We start from the raw sequence: 17481 nt of genomic DNA on the forward strand, positions 1-17481 counted from the left end.
CGCCTGGGGTGAGAGGGGGAGCGGGGGTGCGGGGGGAGAGGAGGGCATGAGGGCAGGGTTGGGCAGGGTATTTCAGGAGCTCCAGGCCCATTGGTTGGGGATTGAAAGCGTTTCCATAAAGAGGACCCCAGACTGCCTTATATACTGTGTATGATCTTTGTGTGCGTCTGCGGCGAGTCTTCTTCATCGTCCACCCAGTGTGTCGTTACTCCTCTTTCTTCTTAAGGTGAGACAAAATCTCCTTTATCTTCTGAAAAGTCCTCTTTTCTTCCTCAAGCTAGCAAGGCATCACTCTCTTTGCTCTACACTAAAGTGGGCATAGGTGTTAGCCGTTGACCTCTGACCTGTCTCTTTGACCAGCCGTTTTTCCGGCGGCGTTTGAGGGGTCTTGACCCCAGGCAAGTGGAGGCTAACGCTAAGGTTTGCACTAAGTCGTTAAAAGGTGATCTTAAACCCTCAACTCTGACTCCGGCAGCGACCCGAAGCAGAGACTCTTCAAGAAAAGTTCCTTATTCCATCCCATAATGTCGTTACACTGTGAAGTACTTAAGAGAGGAGAACATAATGCTAGTTGTGGGTTTTGCTGGCTCTGGTTAATTAGGATGCTAATGGTTATTTAGGTGACTGGTGAGGTGGATAGTGGTTAGTTAGTTAGTTAGTTGGCTAGTAAGGTGGCTGGTGGTTAGTTAAGTCATTGTGTTTAATTATTTGTCTATGACTCTTGACAAACTTTCCTGCTCAATTATGAAGTTCCTTGGAATACCCATCTTGGATTTATAAAGACCATTTATCTTATCTTACCTCATCATCCATCCACTGATACCATTAATTTAGTTGCAGACCCTTCCTCGTGTCTAAGTGTTTGTAACCTTAATAGATGATAGAATATTGGAATGGTTTTATATGACGTGTACGGCTTCATCACCAACAAAACTTGGAGTTGGACTGGGACGTTGTGTAAACCATTATCTTCTAAACATTGGTAACCAATAGCATAGCTCCCATGCTGCCTACAAGTATGTGGTCATCATTTAAAGAATTAATTACATTTGAATAATGGAATCCCTACTTTTAACTTATAACCTTTTCAACACCATGTGCTCCATGCCGGTTATTAACCAGAGGGTATTATTAGAGGATTTAAAGGGCTCTGTAAGACAGTCGGACTACATTCTGATCAAGAAGTGCTGATGGTCGCCTGGGACATCTGATCCCAGGATAAGTTTAGCCACTCCTCAGCTTCCATTACCGTCCTGCTACCAAGCTGCTGAGATCAGCCCCTTCCACCCCAACACATCACTCCTCCTCCGTCACCCACGACCTCCTCGCTTCACCTCTGCCCTGCTGATCTGACCTCTGACTATCTCTCCACAGATTGTGGAACCCAGAAAGCACCAAGATGTCTGAGTGAGTCTGCAACTTATAGATTCACACTACACCTCACTGCAATTTTTCAGATTAAGACTGCACCTCACTGCAAGTTATAGATTCAGACTGCAGCTCATAGATCCACACTGCAGCTCATAGAATCCCACTGGCCATCAGCCTCACCTCCCCATCACATTATGCCACAGGATTCCATCCATGAAATGACAGAGCCACAAATAAAATAATACAAGTCATGCATACATACATTTAATGCAGAACATTACATCACCAAGTCACAACATCATATAGCCTAACCAAAATCACACCATCGTTAAATCAAGCAAATCACATAAATATTTAATCACAGCATCACCAAATCACAATAACACTAAATCATGACTAAATCCATTGTCATGATCAAATCAATTCTTTTTTTGTTTGCAGGAAAAAAATGACCTCCAGCCGCAGGCACCACCTGAAGGTACACACACACGTACACACACACACACACACACACACACACACACACACACACGCACACGCACACGCACACGCACGCACACACACATGCCCACACATAAAGATGTATGAAAATTCCTCCTATATTACTCCAACTATTGATGGACCATGCTCGATAATATTGAACAAAGAGTAATGAGTATATCAGTAGTGAATAGTGAGTAATGAGTGTATCAGTAGTGAGTAATGAGTATATCAGTAGTGAATAGTGAGTAATGAGTATATCAGTAGTGAATAGTGAGTAATGAGTGTATCAGTAGTGAGTAATGAGTGTATCAGTAGTGAGTAATGAGTGAATCAGTAGTGAATATTGAGTGTATCAGTAGTGAGTAATGAGTGAATCAGTAGGGATTATTGAGTGTATCAGTAGTGAGTAATGAGTGTATCAGTAGTGAATGAGTGTATCAGTAGTGAATGAGTGTATCAGTAGTGAATGAGTGTATCAGTAGTGAATAGTGAGTGATGAGTTTATCAGTTGTGAATAATGAATGTATCAATATTTAATAGTGAGTGTATCAGTAGGGATTATTGAGTGTATCAGTAGTGAGTGAATCAATAGTGAATAATCATGTATCAGTAGCGAGTTATGAGTGTATCAGTAGTAAATAGTGAGTACTGAGTGTATCAGTAGAAAGTATTGAGTGTATCAGTAGTGAGTATTGAGTGTATCAGTAGTGAGTACTGAGTGTATCAGTAGAAAGTATTGAGTGTATCAGTAGTGAGTATTGAGTGTATCAGTAGTGAGTATTGAGTGTATCAGTAGTGAGTATTGAGTGTATCAGTAGTGAGTATTGAGTGTATCAGTAGTGAGTATTGAGTGCATCAGTAATGAGTGTATTAGTAATGAGTAATGAGTGTATTAGTAATGAGTAATGAGTGTATTAGTAATGAGTAATGAGTGTATCAGTAGTGAACAGTGAGTAACGTCTATGTTACTAATGAGTGGGTGTGTACTTCAGAGTTTGATCCTGTCAATCGCGGCTAACTGGATCGAGGAGGAGAAGAAGGAGGCCATCGCAGCCAAGGAGAACCACATGGCTGAGAACTGCCCCGCCCCCGACCTCTCTGGAGACCAGGCCGCCCTCATGGTACACTCTCTAGCTAATACGCGGCTAGCATGCTAGGAAATCACACTCAGACGCTAACATGGGACTAGCATGCTGGGATTACACATAACTAGCTTACACTGTTAGCATGCTAGGACATTACATCACTAAAATATCACCACTGATCTAAAAAGTTAAAACCAACAATAATTTGTGCTAAAATCCCACTGTACAACCATGGCGCGCTAAGCAGCTAACCATGTTAGCCCCACACTAAACTGTTAGCATTGTACTATTTTGTCTGTGAGCAGGAAACGTGCAAGAAGCTGGCGGCCATCCTTGACCGACTGGATGAGGAGAGGTACGACGCTGAGGCAAAAGTGGGCAAGGCCGACAAAGAGGTAACATCATCATCATAATCTTTATCAGCACTAGGGTCATTATCAGAACCTTCAACCCACCTACTCCACCATCATCAACAACTTTACATTGACAACAACACCATAATTTACTCTGTCATACCCATCTTCATCATTTACACCACCAGCCATGCCATCCTTTCTCCTAGATCGAGGATCTGAAGATCAAGGTTGTTGACCTGGTGGGCGTGAAGAAGCCAGCCCTGAAGAAGGTGCGCATGTCTGCTGACTCCATGCTGGCGGCCCTGCTGGGCTCCAAACACAAGGTCACCATGGACCTGAGGTCCAGCCTCAAGCAGGTCAAGAAGGAGGTCAAGGAGGAGGTGAGAAACCATTTATTTTATTTATTAAGTCGTCATTGATCTGCCAATGATGGTCATTGTTTAATGAGTTGTTTACTTCAGAGGAACATCTCTTGTGTTCCTCTTGTAATCCTTGATGTAAGTGAAGGTTTAGTTTTCACTTACTGAAATCATTCAGTGTAAGAGTGTGGTCTGATCAGAGGAGCTGAAGAGAGATACTAAAGAATGTTCTCTTCCACAGTCGGCGGAGGCTGGAGATTGGCGTAAGAACATTGAGGACAAGGCTGACAGGAAGAAGATGTTTGAGACATCCTAAGCATCCTGACCGTGTGTCTATGTGCCGTCCGTCCGTCTCTGTAAACTGCTGGTCTTATCCGTTGGTGGAACCAGGTGGTTGGTCAACAAGTGTGTGTTTGGGGTTCTTGGATGTGTCATATTGGAGAAAGTGGTGAAGGTTCTCGATGGGGTTGGTGTCACGTGGTCAGGTGGTTTTCACGTCAGGTCTGAAGGTCTTTGGTTCCTCACACACCAGCGTGCCTCACAGCCTCTGCTTCAGGCGCTCGGGCACCTCCACTTTGTTCAAGAGATATCGAATAAAAGAGGAAAAACCATCAAGTTGTCCCACTGTTTTGTGTTTCTCTTCTTTGACTGTTTCTTTGTGTGTTTAAGGTTGTGTCTAACCCTAGGGTTGTTTAAGTGTGGTTATGGTACCAAGGACTTCTCCTCATGTTTTTCAAGTCCTACCTTGGTGTTTAGGGGCTAGTTCTGTTATGATGGATGGCTTTCAGGCCTGTTCCACCTGTTTGGACGCACACAGTTTAAGGCACTGTAGTTCTCAGTAGCTGCCCTGATCCTTGTAAAAGGTTTCATCTGATGAATCAAGAGTTGCTGCTCATAAAATATATCTAGGATCTAGGGCTGGTATGATATTCTTCAGTAAAAAGTCCTTAATCAACTATTCAGATGGGAGATCACACCAACACTAATTCCTACTCTTAACTAAGCATCATTATGGTGACAACCCATGCATTTACATTTACAGTGAGGGCATTTAGCAGACGCTTACATCCATAGCGACTTACAATAAGTACATTTGTCAGAAGAAGGAGAAACAACAATATATCGCTGTTGGTACAGTAAGGATGTTCATAGAACCAAGTGCCAAGCACTAACAATCACTAGGTTAACCAATTCCCCGTATACAACAAAGATAGCTAGGATAAGATGCTACACAATTCTAAGTACTATTTTTAAGTGCAAGGATGTACAACTTACAATAAGTGCGTACATTAAGCGCCAGGACGTACAACATACAATAAGTGTGTACATTTCTAATCACTACGGTTAACTACGCAGTACTTCGTGAACAACATGTTCACGAAGTCAACATGTTAGTAGTGCTGGGACGTCCAAACTGACACATTAGATGTTCTGTGAGGTTCTGCTCTGATCATCTCCTGACATAAGGACCATAATGAGAGATCAAAGGCGTGTTAATTCTCCTGCACCCAGTTCCCCCCCCCCCCCCCCCCCACCAGGACCAAGACCACCCTAACACTCCTTCTATGGTCTCCCAGGTGGTATTTAATGGCCCCTGGGGGGCCCCTGGCTCCGGTGGCTCACGTAGCAGCGAGGGCAGTGGGCTGTGCTAAGTTTATCCTCCAGCCCGCGGGGGAATGCCAGGAAGCCACAGGGCTAAGTTTGGACACCACACAACCCGAGAGGAACAGACGTCTCTCAGGCCTGGTCCTCTCCTGGGTCTGGGCTCTGCTGGGACGGGGGGAAGAGGTCCCAGGGGCCTGGCCTATAGGGGGCCTGGGGGGGGGGACACATACCCCCCCCCCCCTGTCAGCCCCAGGTCCTGGATTGATCCTTTGATCTGGGTTTTGTCATGTTTTGATTTGATGTTGGTCAGCTACCAGGGGGAGGAGGTCTGGTCCCCCTCTGGTCAAGTGGACCCCCTCTGGTCTGGTGGACCCCCTCTGGACCCCCTCTGGTCTAGTGGACCCCTCTGGTCTGGTGAACCCCTCTGGTCTGGTGGACCCCTCTGGTGTGGTGGACCCCCTCTGGTCTGGTGGACCCCTCTGGTGTGGTGGACCCCTCTGGGTCTGGTGGACCCCCTCTGGTCTGGTGGACACCCTCTTATGTGGTGGACCCCTCTGGTCTGATGGACCCCCTCTGGTCTGGTGGACCCCCTCTCATGTGGTGGACCCCTCTGGTCTGGTGAACCCCCTCTGGTCTAGTGGACCCATTCTCTCAGTCGGACCCTAAGTCCTCTAAAGGACCCAGAGGAGAACCTCCCCAGACCGAGGGGGGATACCTGGAGAAGGACCCACAAGAGGAGTCTCCTTCCAGGGAGAGGTCCCTCCTCCATATATATATAATATATATGCATATGTTTATGTATATATTTTGTATGTTGTGTTTTCCTGCTGTGATGAGGAGTAGAAAGGAGGAAACATACCAGTAACAACCACTAGGGGGCAGGTCTGCTCTGCCTTAAAATCCTCTCTCTCTCTCTCTCTCTCTCTCTCTCTCTCTCTCTCTCTCTCTCTCTCTCTCTCTCTCTCTCTCTCTCTCTCTCTCTCCTCTCTCCTCTCTCTCTCTCTCCCTCTCCCTCTCCCCCTCACTCTCTCTCTCTCTCTCTCTCTCTCTCTCTCTCTCTCTCTCTCTCTCTCTCTCTCTCTCTCTCTCTCTCTCTCCCTCTCTCTGATCCGTGTGTATTTAGCCTCAGCCTGCCCCCTGCTGGCGGTCTCAGGTGTTGTGTTCTTCTGTGTGTGTGTGTTCTGTTGGTTTCTAGAACACACACTGCGGATCTATGATTGGCCGGATCAGCCTCTCTTGGCGCATGACCTCAGCCAATTAGAATGTAGCGTCACACAGGCTTTAATTTGTACAGACACACCTGGATCCCCCTGGGTCTCCACCCGGGTTTCCACCCGGGTCTCTACCCCCCCGGGGTCTCCACCTGGGTCTCTACCCCCGGGGTCTCCAACTGGGTCTCTACCTCCTGGGTCTCTACCCCCTGGGTCTCTACCTGGGTCTCTACCCCCCTGGGTCTCTACCCCCTGGGTCTCTACCCCCTGGGTCTCCACCTAGGTCTCTACCTGGGTCTCTACCCCCTGGGTCTCCACCTGGGTCTCTACCTGGGTCTCTACCCCCTGGGTCTCTACCTGGGTCTCTACCCCCCTGGGTCTCTACCCCTTGGGTCTCTACCCCCTGGGTCTCTACCTGGGTCTCTACCCCCCTTGGTCTCTACCCCTTGGGTCTCTACCCCCTGGGTCTCTACCTGGGTCTCTACCCACCTGGGTCTCTACTCCCTGGGTCTCTACCCCTTGGGTCTCTACTCCACGGGCCTCTACTCCCTGGGTCTCTACCCCCTGGGTCTCTACCCCCCTGGGTCTCTACTCCCTGGGCCTCTACTCCCTGGGTCTCTAAACCCTGGGTTTATGTTTGCGTGTTGTGTTATCCGTTGTGTAAGCGTGCTGCCTGTGCGTCAGGGTTCTGTGATTCATCAGAGAAAGCAGCTGCTGCCGTCTGGTCCCGGGCCCTGAGGGCAGGGAGCAGGAAGCCGGCTGGAGACCAGGAGGCTTGAGCAGTCCTCCCCTTCTCCCCCTGACCCAGGCTGAGATAGACCCAGGCTGAGATAGACTGAGGCTGGGAGGGACCCAGGCTGAGATAGACCCTGACTGAGGTAGGCCCTGGCTGGGATAGACCCAGACTCGGTCTCCGCATGGCATCTGGGTCATGATGTCATCAACCCATAGCACACGGGTCACTCCTTCTGTCCTGCCTCGTTCATACACGCGATTAGGGAACGTTTGGCGTCTCAACGTTCTGCTTGGCAGAACAAGGTCAGCCATTAAGGTTCCACCCAGAGTCACACGTGAACGTACAGTGTGTCAAAAAGGCAAACTACCAGTGCTACGATACAGAAACCTGTTCTTCATGGGCCACGGTGCAGACTGAGCAGATGAGTTAACCTGTGAGGGGAGAGGGGTCAGGGTTCAGCTGTCCTGAGGTCAGTGGGGAGCGCCTTCCACCGCGGGTGAGTGGAGTGGAGAGGAAGTCTGCGGGGGACTTGCTCTCCTAAGAGTGGAAGTCCCCTCTGAGGAGGACAGTGTAGAGTGTGGGGGTCCCCTCTGAGGAGGACAGTGTAGAGTGTGGGGGTCCCCTCTGAGGAGGACAGTGTAGAGTGTGGGGGTCCCCTCTGAGGAGGACAGTGTAGAGAGTGGGGACCCCCTCTGAGGAGGACAGTGTAGAGAGTGGGGGTCCCCTCTGAGGAGGACAGTGTAGAGAGTGGGGGTCCCCTCTGAGGAGGACAGTGTAGAGTGTGGGGGTCCCCTCTGAGGAGGACAGTGTAGAGTGTGGGGGTCCCCTCTGAGGAGGACAGTGTAGAGAGTGTGGGTCCCCTCTAAGGAGGACAGTGTAGACTGTGGGGGTCCCCTCTAAGGAGGACAGTACAGTGTGGGGGTCCCCTCTAAGGAGGACAGTACAGAGTGTGGGGGTCCCCTCTAAGGAGGACAGTATACAGTGTGGGGGTCCCCTCTAAGGAGGACAGTACAGAGTGTGGGGGTCCCCTCTAAGGAGGACAGTACAGAGTGTGGGGGTCCCCTCTAAGGAGGACAGTACAGAGTGTGGGGGTCCCCTCTAAGGAGGACCGCCTCCTGGCTCGTCGGACCGTATAGACTGTGGTTGTATTGGACAGCTCCCAGTGTAACCAGTAGCAGACTGTGGTTGCATTGGGCGGCTCCCAGTTGGACCAGTAGGCTCCTCTCCGTCCACAGCTCCTGGTTCAGCTGTGTCCCAGCTGTGTATTTATGGGGTTGTGTCCCTGAGTTTATTGGACTGGTCTGTGGGCTCGCTGTAAAGACCCCCCAAACTGCAACAGGCCTCAGCAGGGGCCTGGGTCAGAACCCAGCGGCCCTGGAACACATCCTCAGGGCCACCCCCTCCCACGAGCCACACGTCCTCAGATAATACATTACTAAATATGATGAAGGTCCAATCAATCAATGAACACAACAAGGGAGGAGGGGGGAGAGAAGAAGGAGAAGATTAGAGGAGGTGAAAGGAGGGGGCGTGTCTTCAGGGTTGGTGTCACTTCCCAGCACTAGCAGGTTACTATGGTGACAGCAGCAGCAGCAGCAGAGAGTGTGTGTGTGTGTGTGTGTGTGTGTGTGTGTGTGTGTGTGTGTGTGTGTGTGTGTGTGTGTGTGTGTGTGTGTGTGTGTGTGTGTGTGTGTGTGTGTGTGTGTGTGTGTGTGTGTGTGTGTGTGTGTGTGTGTTGTCAGAAAGTGGTGAGTAATATACGTTACTGGTACTACCCTAGATCCAGTACTGGTACTCCCCTAGACCCAGTACTGGTACTCCCATAGACCCAGTACTGGGACTAAAGTGTAGTGCTTTGAAGTTGAATCATGTTTTTCACTAAACCAGGACCCAGCCTTAGTTTCATTCTTATCTTAAATTCAAACATACCATGATCCAACGCAGCGCGTTCTACTCTTGTTGTCTTTATTCAAACTCTATTTTGAGTGTGAAAGACTTAAACATTATTTCTCACTGTATTTCACACCTCTCACTGACTGTGCTTTGATATTGATGTATGATAATCTATGTTCCTCTATGGTAATATGTATAGTAATCTAACGTAAAATAATCATCTGTATTCATCTATAAGACCGATAACTCTACTATAGTATGGTATTATCTACAACCTTAAAGTTAACTTCAAGACTCGCTCTCGCTCTCTCTCGCTCTCTCGTAATCTCACTCTCTCTCGCTCTCCCTTGCTCTCTCTCTCTCTCTCTCTCTCTCTCTCTCTCTCTCTCTCTCTCTCTCTCTCTCTCTCTCTCTCTCTCTCTCTCTCTCTCTCTCTTTGTTTTCGTTTTAATCTCCTTTAGCAGACATTTTGTGGGGCTGCATTGGGGGCACTGGTGTGTGTGTGTGTGTGTGTGTGTGTGTGTGTGTGTGTGTGTGTGTGTGTGTGTGTGTGTGTGTGTGTGTGTGTGTGTGTGTGTGTGTGTGTGTGTGTGTGTGTAGTGTGTGTGTGTGTGTGTGTGTGTGTGTGTGTGTGTGTGCGAGAAAAGGAGGGAAAAGCTACAAACCCTGAATGAAAACCACATGTAGGGGGATCCGGGGGAGGGGCGGACACGGTGCCAATAGAGAGAGAGAGAGAGAGAGAGAGAGAGAGAGAGAGAGAGAGAGAGAGAGAGAGAGAGAGAGCGAGAGCAAGAGAGAGAGAGAGAGAGCAGTGGGGGGTGTGTGGGGGTCTGGGGGAGTGTGAGAGACGGAGGGCGAGGGGGAGGTGTGTGTGAGTGAGGGTTTAGTGAGAGAGGGAGGGAGGGGAGTGTGTGATGGGGGAGTGAGTGGCAGAGGGAGGAGAGTGTGTGAGAGAGAGGGGGAGTGTGTGAGAGAGAGGGGGAGTGTGTGAGAGAAGGGGAGTGTGTGAGAGAGAGAGAGTGAGAGAGAGTGTGTGAGAGCGTGTGTGAGAGTACGTCGAGGCTCTGAGCAGACTGGACGTTTCGGGGGTCTATAGCTCAAGCAGCGGATAACAGATCGATCTCCTCAGACGACATGTCAACCGCTCTACTACGGAGGGACTCCAGCAAGCAGGGCCTGCAGAAGCTGCTCAGGTAGAACCTAAACTACCACCTTCTGAACTCCCGGTACCGCCACTAAACTAGCTTCTAAATCACCTTTACTTCCTCTATCTAGCTTCTAATCTACCTTTACTTCATTCCAACTACCCTCTAAAATACCTTTACTTCCTTCTAACTACTCTCTAAACTACCTTGACCAACACTAACATCCGTCATCCGTTACTTTCACTAAACAGCCTTCTTAACTACCTTTATTACCCATAAACTCCCTTCTGAACCTTCTTTCTTTAAATCTTTCTTTGTTTGTTTTAGTTGTGATGTAGTCTTTAAAAGGTGTGTGTGTGTGTTAAGGATGGATGTTGTTTTTTAAACACTGTGTGTGTGTGTGTGTGTGTGTGTGTGTGTGTGTGTGTGTGTGTGTGTGTGTGTGTGTGTGTGTGTGTGTGTGTGTGTGTGTGTCTGTGTGTGTGTGTGTGTGTGTGTGTGTGTGTGTGTGTGAGTTCTCAGTCAGGGATTGTCTTTTGAAAACCGTCTCTGTTTCAAGTTGCTTGAGGCTAACCTCAAGCTTCATTAACACTCTATTGAAGCTGTATTAGTGTTAGCGCTCGGGGGAGGAAGAGAGTGGGGGAGAAAGGAGAGAGGGGGAGGCCTCAGGACTGGCTGAGTCAGACAGGAGGAGGCCGGACCTCTGGGTCGGAGGTGAGAGATCTCTGGGTTCTCTCGGGCCGACGGACATCCTGCCCTACAGCTTGGACCTCTGGGTGGTGTGATGAGGGAAGGCCTCTTATCTGAGGACTGATGACTCAGATAAGAGGAAATGATGTCAGAGCTCTGAGTCATCAGTCCTCAGAGCTTTGATATAACTGTTCATCAACAGCTCTGTGACGTGACATCACCACTGGACTGTGACATCACTAGGGCTGTGATATCACTAGTGTGACATCACCACTGGACTGTGACATCACTAGGGCTGTGATATCACAAGTGGCGTGACATCACCACTGGACTGTGATATCACTGGGGCTGGGACGTCACTAGTGCTGTGACATCACTAGTGCCGTGACATCACCACTATTGCTGTGACGTCACTAGGGTTGTGACTTCACCACGAGTGATAGCTAACCGCCATAGGGTTAGCTAGGATTAGGGATGGTTGTGATTAGCTAAGGGTTAGAGTTCGATAGGGATTAGGGTTAGGGGCTAGGGTTAGTTAGGAACTTGGTTTGGCTAGAATGAGCTTCAGTAAGGAAATTATTATTGAATGTAAACCTAAATTACATCTTAGAAAGGGGTTAGTAATGTGCTAGTTAGGGATTAGTAACATGTGAGTACTGGTGGGGTATGGGTTGGACAGCACTTCATATCTGGTACCACGCAGTGCGATGCTGCCCAGACCCCTTTATCAGAACCTGGTCGGGTCAGGAGAAACACGCAGACCACCTCTGCTTCCACTCAGTGGGGGGGTGGGGGGTGTTGATGTCACCAGGCAGGCATTTAGGGAGAGACTGTGAGAATGTTCCCCTCTGGTTAACACACACACAAACATACACACACACACACACACACACACACACACACACACACATCGACTACCCGGCGGTGAAGTACTCTGTTTACGCTACAGCATGACAAGACAAGGAGGTGTGTGTGTGGGTGTGTTTGTTCGCTGCTTGTTTGCGGACCCCTGTGACATCACCGTGCCAACGCTTGCGTCTCCAATGTCCTGCAGGTAGCGACAGGCCCCGTCCCGGCCCCGACAGAAAGCCGTTATTATCCTGTCAGGAGAACACTCAGCGAGTGATGACAGACACGTCGCATACAGGAGCTCTGAGAGCTGGCGCTGGTAGCCTCTCTCTCTCTCTCTCTCTCTCTCTCTCTCTCTCTCTCTCTCTCTCTCTCTCTCTCTCTCTCTCTCTCTCTCTCTCTCTCTCTCTCTCTCTCTCTCTCTCTCTCTCTCTCTCTCTCTCTCTCTCTCTCTCTCTCTCTCTCTCTCTCTCTCTCTCTCTCTCTCTCTCCCCATCTCCCTCTCTCTCTCTGTGAGGGGATCAGTGGACAATGACAACAGTCTGAGCATGTAGAGGCAGCGAGGGAACAAACTTAACCCCAGCCTGGTCGGACTAGTCCAGGCGTGTCTCTCTTAATATTTACTATTTGTGTTCAGCAACACAAAACAGACAAGTGGCCCTCAGGCCCCTGGATTATAGACGGACCCAATCCCCCCATTGACCTGGTTAAACATAGACCTGGTACAACATAGACCTTTAAAACCTGACCTGGTAAAAAATAGACCTGTAAAACTAGACCTAGTAAAACATAGACCTGATACACAAAGTCCTGGTGAGCCCGTCTCTGTCCCCAGTCCTGTGAACTGGGCCGTCTGGGTGGAGATATCTTCTCCCCAGGGCAGCAGACCCAGGAGCAAGGCACACCGAGACGTAATCCTGCTGGGAACAAACCCGTCAGACGCTCTCCTGAAAGGAGGTCAATCGGTCTGCATCAGGCGGCGCCACATCATCTAATCCTGTTTGATGAATAATTAGAGCTGAGCGAGGCCGGGCCGCTGGTCCAGTCGTCTGGTCTCCATCTGCCTCGTCAGACCTTCACCAGACCAACCTGCTCCACATTATCATCACTGCTGTCTGAGCGCCCGGCGGCTAGGCCACATAACATGCTATGTTAGCTTCTTAGCATCCCGCTAGCTTCCCAGACACGCATCTCTCCTTTAGTAAACGGCTCCCTTTGTTTATGATCACGATTAATATAATTATTATGTATTATCTGAACATGAACAGCTGCAGGACGACCCCTGACCTCTCTCTTCCTTTCGCTGGTTGCTGTGGCGACAGGACATGACCGCTGGCCCTCGCGGTGGCGGAGCAGGAAGGATGGAGTTGTGGGAGGGGGGGGGGGGGGGGGGGGGGGGGGGGGGGCGGGGGGGGGATGACCGTTAGCGGGCTTGGGACCGCCTCAGCCTCTTTAGCTCGTTGTTACGGCGACCGATGAGGTCATAAACTGAACCTGAGGCGGTTCCTGATGTTGGGGTCAGAGGTCAGAGAGAGTCAGGAAAGCAGATGGACACACCGCCTGGAAGTCATTAAGTGTGTGTGTGTGTGTGTGTGTGTGTGTGTGTGTGTGTGTGTGTGTGTGTGTGTGTGTGTGTGTGTGTGTGTGTGTGTGTGTGTGTGTGTGTGTGTGTGTGTGTGTGTGTGTGTGTGTGTGTGTGTGTGTGGTAACCTGACCCAGCAGCAAACAGATGGAATCTATCGGCAGTTAGTCTGCCCATCGAACACGCCGACACTCCCAGTAGAACCAGTAGCAGGCTGTGGTTGTACTCAGCAGCTCCCAGTAGATACAGCAGAAGAACCAGTAGCAGTCTGTGGTTCTACAGGGCAGCTCCCAGTACAACCAGTAGCAGACTGTGGTTCCACTGGGCAGCTCCCAGTAGAACCAGTAGCAGACTGCGGTTTTACTGAGCAGCTCCAAGTAGCAGCCAGGACAACCCTCTTCTGGGGGCGTGGCTCTAACGTGGTACCCGTGTCTGGTTGCCAGGGTGACGGCGCAGCGCAGCCTGGAGGATGCAGAGGAGGTGGAGCGGGAGCAGCGCCGCCGGCGACGGGAATCCCACCGCCGCCCAGAGGACCCCCAGTGAGTGATGACCTATAGCTATGACCCCAGTGGTTCTCAAACGGTTTCAACTGGTGCATCCACTCTAACAAACCTGATCGGCTGAGGACCCCCTTCACCGCGCAAAACCTTTTCCGGAGAATGTTTTCTTTTATGAACATGAATAATGTGTGTGCATTCTGATTGGACGTGTAAACATGAACTTTAAAAGGGTGCAAGTACACACAATTCAGTGAGGAACTTGGGCCTGTGCTTCATGCAACTTTGGCCCAACGCCAGGGGAGGGTCAGAGCAGGTAGAGGTGACCGCCTCCAGGGTCAGAACAGGTAGAGGTGACCCCCCCCAGGGGCGGGTCAGAACAGGTAGAGGTGACCCCCTCCAGGGGCGGGTCAGAATAGGTAGAGGTGACCCCCTCCAGGGGCGGGTCAGAACAGGTAGAGGTGAATCCCATTCCGATACATTCCGTCTGATACTGACAACATTCGGGTGTTTCTGGATGCGCTCTCTTTTCTAGGGCTCTGAAAGGAGAGTGCTGCTGCTCTGAGGATCATTAGAAACCTGTTCATCACCAGAACTCGTCTGCGTGCCCTGAACCCTTGAGCGGTTGTTCACCTCCGCTGTTCCACCAGCACCCCGCTTGAGGCTGCTCTCAAACGGGTTCTCCTCCGGCGGGGTTTTACCTGCCAAGTTCCGTTGGTTTGAAGCGGAGACAGTTTGTATGTAAATGTGGCAGGAAGGACCGTATATGGAAAGGTTTCCTTTCACAGCAGCTGCTGGGGCAGAACAAACTGGTTTTCGTCATCACCACAGAGAAAGTAGAGTGAGGAGGAAGAAGCATGAGACGAATGAGTCTGGGATTAGAGGTTCATATTCTAGTATCCATGTCTGATGATCCAAATATCTGCTGGGCCTCTCTCTCTCTCTCTCTCTCTCTCTCTCTCTCTCTCTCTCTCGCTCTCTCTCGCTCTCTCTCGCTCTCTCTCCCCCCAACACCATCGTAAACGTCTCGGCCCGACCATCTCCGTGAGTTAATGGACGCCTTCTTAAGAGCGGCAAACGTTTCCTCTGGGAGCCCATTTACTTTGCCCCCCCCCCTGTGTGGGAGGTGGAGACAGATGGGCCATGACAACATCTAGCAGGAATGTCTCCTCCACACTACCAGGGTTGTTATTATGGTGTCTCTGTTCTCCACCACAACAGCCACGTCAGGATTCATCACCTCGTGGTGTCGTGTGGTCTTCACCCCCAGCGGGACGGGAACCCGAGCGGCTCTGTAATCAGAGAGCTGAGAGCTCTGATCCACCACGACGCTCAACCCTGATTAGATCCACTGAGATAAGGTTAAGATTAGATGCACTGAGATAAGGTTAAGATTAGAGCAGGCTGGATCCATCCCAGACGTCTGGGTGTGAGAAAGTGAAGGACATTAAATATGAGCTCCAAGACAGCAGGGGATGACGCTACAGTCATCAAAGGCAAAATAACTTATTGTACTTTGATTGGTTTGAGACAAGCCCCTACTTCTCTGGGAGAGGGGATAAGAGGGAGAGGAGAGAGGGGAGAGAGGGAGGGAGGGGGGAGAGGAGAGGGAGAGAGGGGGGGAGAGGGAGGGGAAAGGAGAGAGAGGGGGGAGGGGAGAGGAGAGGAGGGGGAGGAGAACAGAGCTTTGTTCCCCATGCCTCTAATCTCCAGTCTCCAGCCCTTTAGATTCCTCCATGTCCTCTCTCCTCCTCCTCTCTCCTGTGTGGTTTAGCTCTCCTCCTCCTCTCCTGGGAGGTGTAGCTCTCCTCTCTCCCCTTCCTCCTCTCTCCTGGGGGGTGTAGCTCTCCTCTCTCCTCCTCTCTCCGGGGGGGTTGTAGCTATAGCCTGTAGCAGTACAGTACCAGGCAGTAGCAATAGCAGAGCAGTTACATGTATCAGACAGTAACAGGATGAATATGTCCTCTGTGGGACTTTGTTAGCGGTAGATGTGTTGGAGATTAGAGGTAAGAGGATTATCAGAGATGGATGTATTATGATTTACGATTTATGATTCTAGGATTAGTGATGGGTGTGTTGTTGTCATGGGGGCGGGGTGGCAGGAGAAATTCCTTCCAGCCCTCAACCTCTCGTGTGCTCAGTCGTTAACATCCATAAGAACATCACGGTGCAGTCCGGGCGTTCCTCAGTACAGACAACCCTTAACCATCAGCTACAGTACAGACAGTTCAGACAACCCTCCATCCATCAGCTACAGTACAGACAGTACAGACAACCCTTAACCATCAGCTACAGTATAGCGTCAGTACAGACACCTCTTTCAGCCAAAGAAACTGACTGGGGCTCAGCATGTCCTGGTTTCAGAAACAGAAACTGGACTCTGTCCAGCGTAGCATTGGGGTTGGTCCTGTCAGCCGTGTGTTGTGGCCGATGTCCTAAACCTTGGACTCTCTCAGTGTTTACCCAGCGCTAGGGTTAGCGCTGGCGATGTCGTAGCTAGCGTGAATCAGAGGCCACACAGCTGTGTTACCAGGAGAGCGAGAGCAGGGATTGATGTACTCTACCATGTCCTTTTTGAGGACCACTGATAGGTCAATATTGACCCAGTCCAGAGAGCTGGGGGGGGGGGGGGGGGGGGGGGATCAGACCAGGAACAATAAGCAGACCGGCCGTTCATTCCAGTACTAGAGTTAGAGTTAAGGCTATAGAGAGAACGCGGTTCATCGCTATTGCTCTCATGTGTTTGGTGATTCACACTGATGACATTTGTCTAAGTAGACATTCAGCGGCATGGTTTGTTTGGACCACAGAGAGTTCCCTCGCTTCCCAGCTGTGGTCTGACAGCTGCAGATTGATTTCCAACATCTGGAGGCCTTGCTGTAAGCATCTAGTTTGCCTACATTACTGGTAACCAGGAGGTCCTGGAATAAACAACTAGTTAGTCTACACTACAGGTAACCACCATCTGGAGGTCCTGGTCTATCTATTTTGACCTGGTAAAAACGTGGCTGGCTGTTCTCCTGGTGTGAACACCTCAGTGTTGTTCTGTTTGAAGCCTGAACTGGTGTCCAACACGAGCTGATCTTAATGATGCTTTGTGCTTTGTGTTCGGTCCAAATGGATCGATAATGAACCCTCTGACTCATGCAGTCGCTCCACATGTGTCGATACTCTCTCTCCGTTTTAATAGCTCAACACCAACCTGGAGGAAATGTTTTACCCTGGAAGGAATGCTGAACATGTTTATTATGCACCATTTTACGCTCATTTTATGAGACTTTGTCCTTGGGGAATAGAGAAGGTTTTCAGCAGAACCTGCTTCAACTGGTTTGGACTATATCACTCAGACATGCTAAACATGTGACACCAACATGTCATTCAGGAGCAGAGGGTGAGGATCAAACCAGGAACCTTTGGACTGGGGGTCTCTGAACCACTAACAACCCCCCCCCCCCCCCCCCCCCCCCCCTGTCCTCCAGGAACGAGGAGGAGCCGAAGCCCGGCCGGACCTCCTCCCTGGAGGAGGATGAGGGTTTCAGCGACGGAGGTGCCCAGCAGAGGGAGAGAGCGAGGAGGAGGCAGGCCGGCCTGGACTCCGGAGAGGAGGAGACGGCCTGGG

At 50.2% G+C, this 17481-nt stretch overlaps 2 protein-coding genes across 3 annotated transcripts in view; both read left to right on the forward strand.

Annotated features, from left to right (window-relative positions):
- Positions 1-132: 132 nt before the first annotated feature.
- Positions 133-4291, forward strand: LOC130388546 (troponin I, fast skeletal muscle-like). The gene is made up of 7 exons (XM_056597880.1): positions 133-226; positions 1375-1407; positions 1813-1849; positions 2847-2975; positions 3245-3334; positions 3502-3675; positions 3896-4291. Exons 2-7 carry the CDS (start codon positions 1400-1402, stop codon positions 3968-3970), a joined length of 513 nt encoding a protein of 170 aa, XP_056453855.1. The 5' UTR covers positions 133-226; positions 1375-1399; the 3' UTR covers positions 3971-4291.
- A 5784-nt stretch (positions 4292-10075) lies between these two features.
- LOC130388814 (non-muscle caldesmon-like) overlaps positions 10076-17481 on the forward strand; it is a 12444-nt gene continuing 5038 nt past the window's right edge. For both annotated transcript variants that reach the window (XM_056598357.1, XM_056598358.1), the window contains exons 1-3: positions 10076-10292; positions 13809-13904; positions 17342-17481. The exon at positions 17342-17481 is cut by the window's right edge and continues 170 nt beyond it. In XM_056598357.1, coding sequence (XP_056454332.1) covers positions 10234-10292; positions 13809-13904; positions 17342-17481 — 295 coding nt within the window. In that variant the 5' untranslated portion in view covers positions 10076-10233. The remainder of the gene's footprint in view (positions 10293-13808; positions 13905-17341) is intronic.

This window comes from Gadus chalcogrammus, chromosome 9, assembly GCF_026213295.1.
Source record: "Gadus chalcogrammus isolate NIFS_2021 chromosome 9, NIFS_Gcha_1.0, whole genome shotgun sequence".
Taxonomy (NCBI): Eukaryota; Metazoa; Chordata; class Actinopteri; order Gadiformes; family Gadidae; genus Gadus; species Gadus chalcogrammus.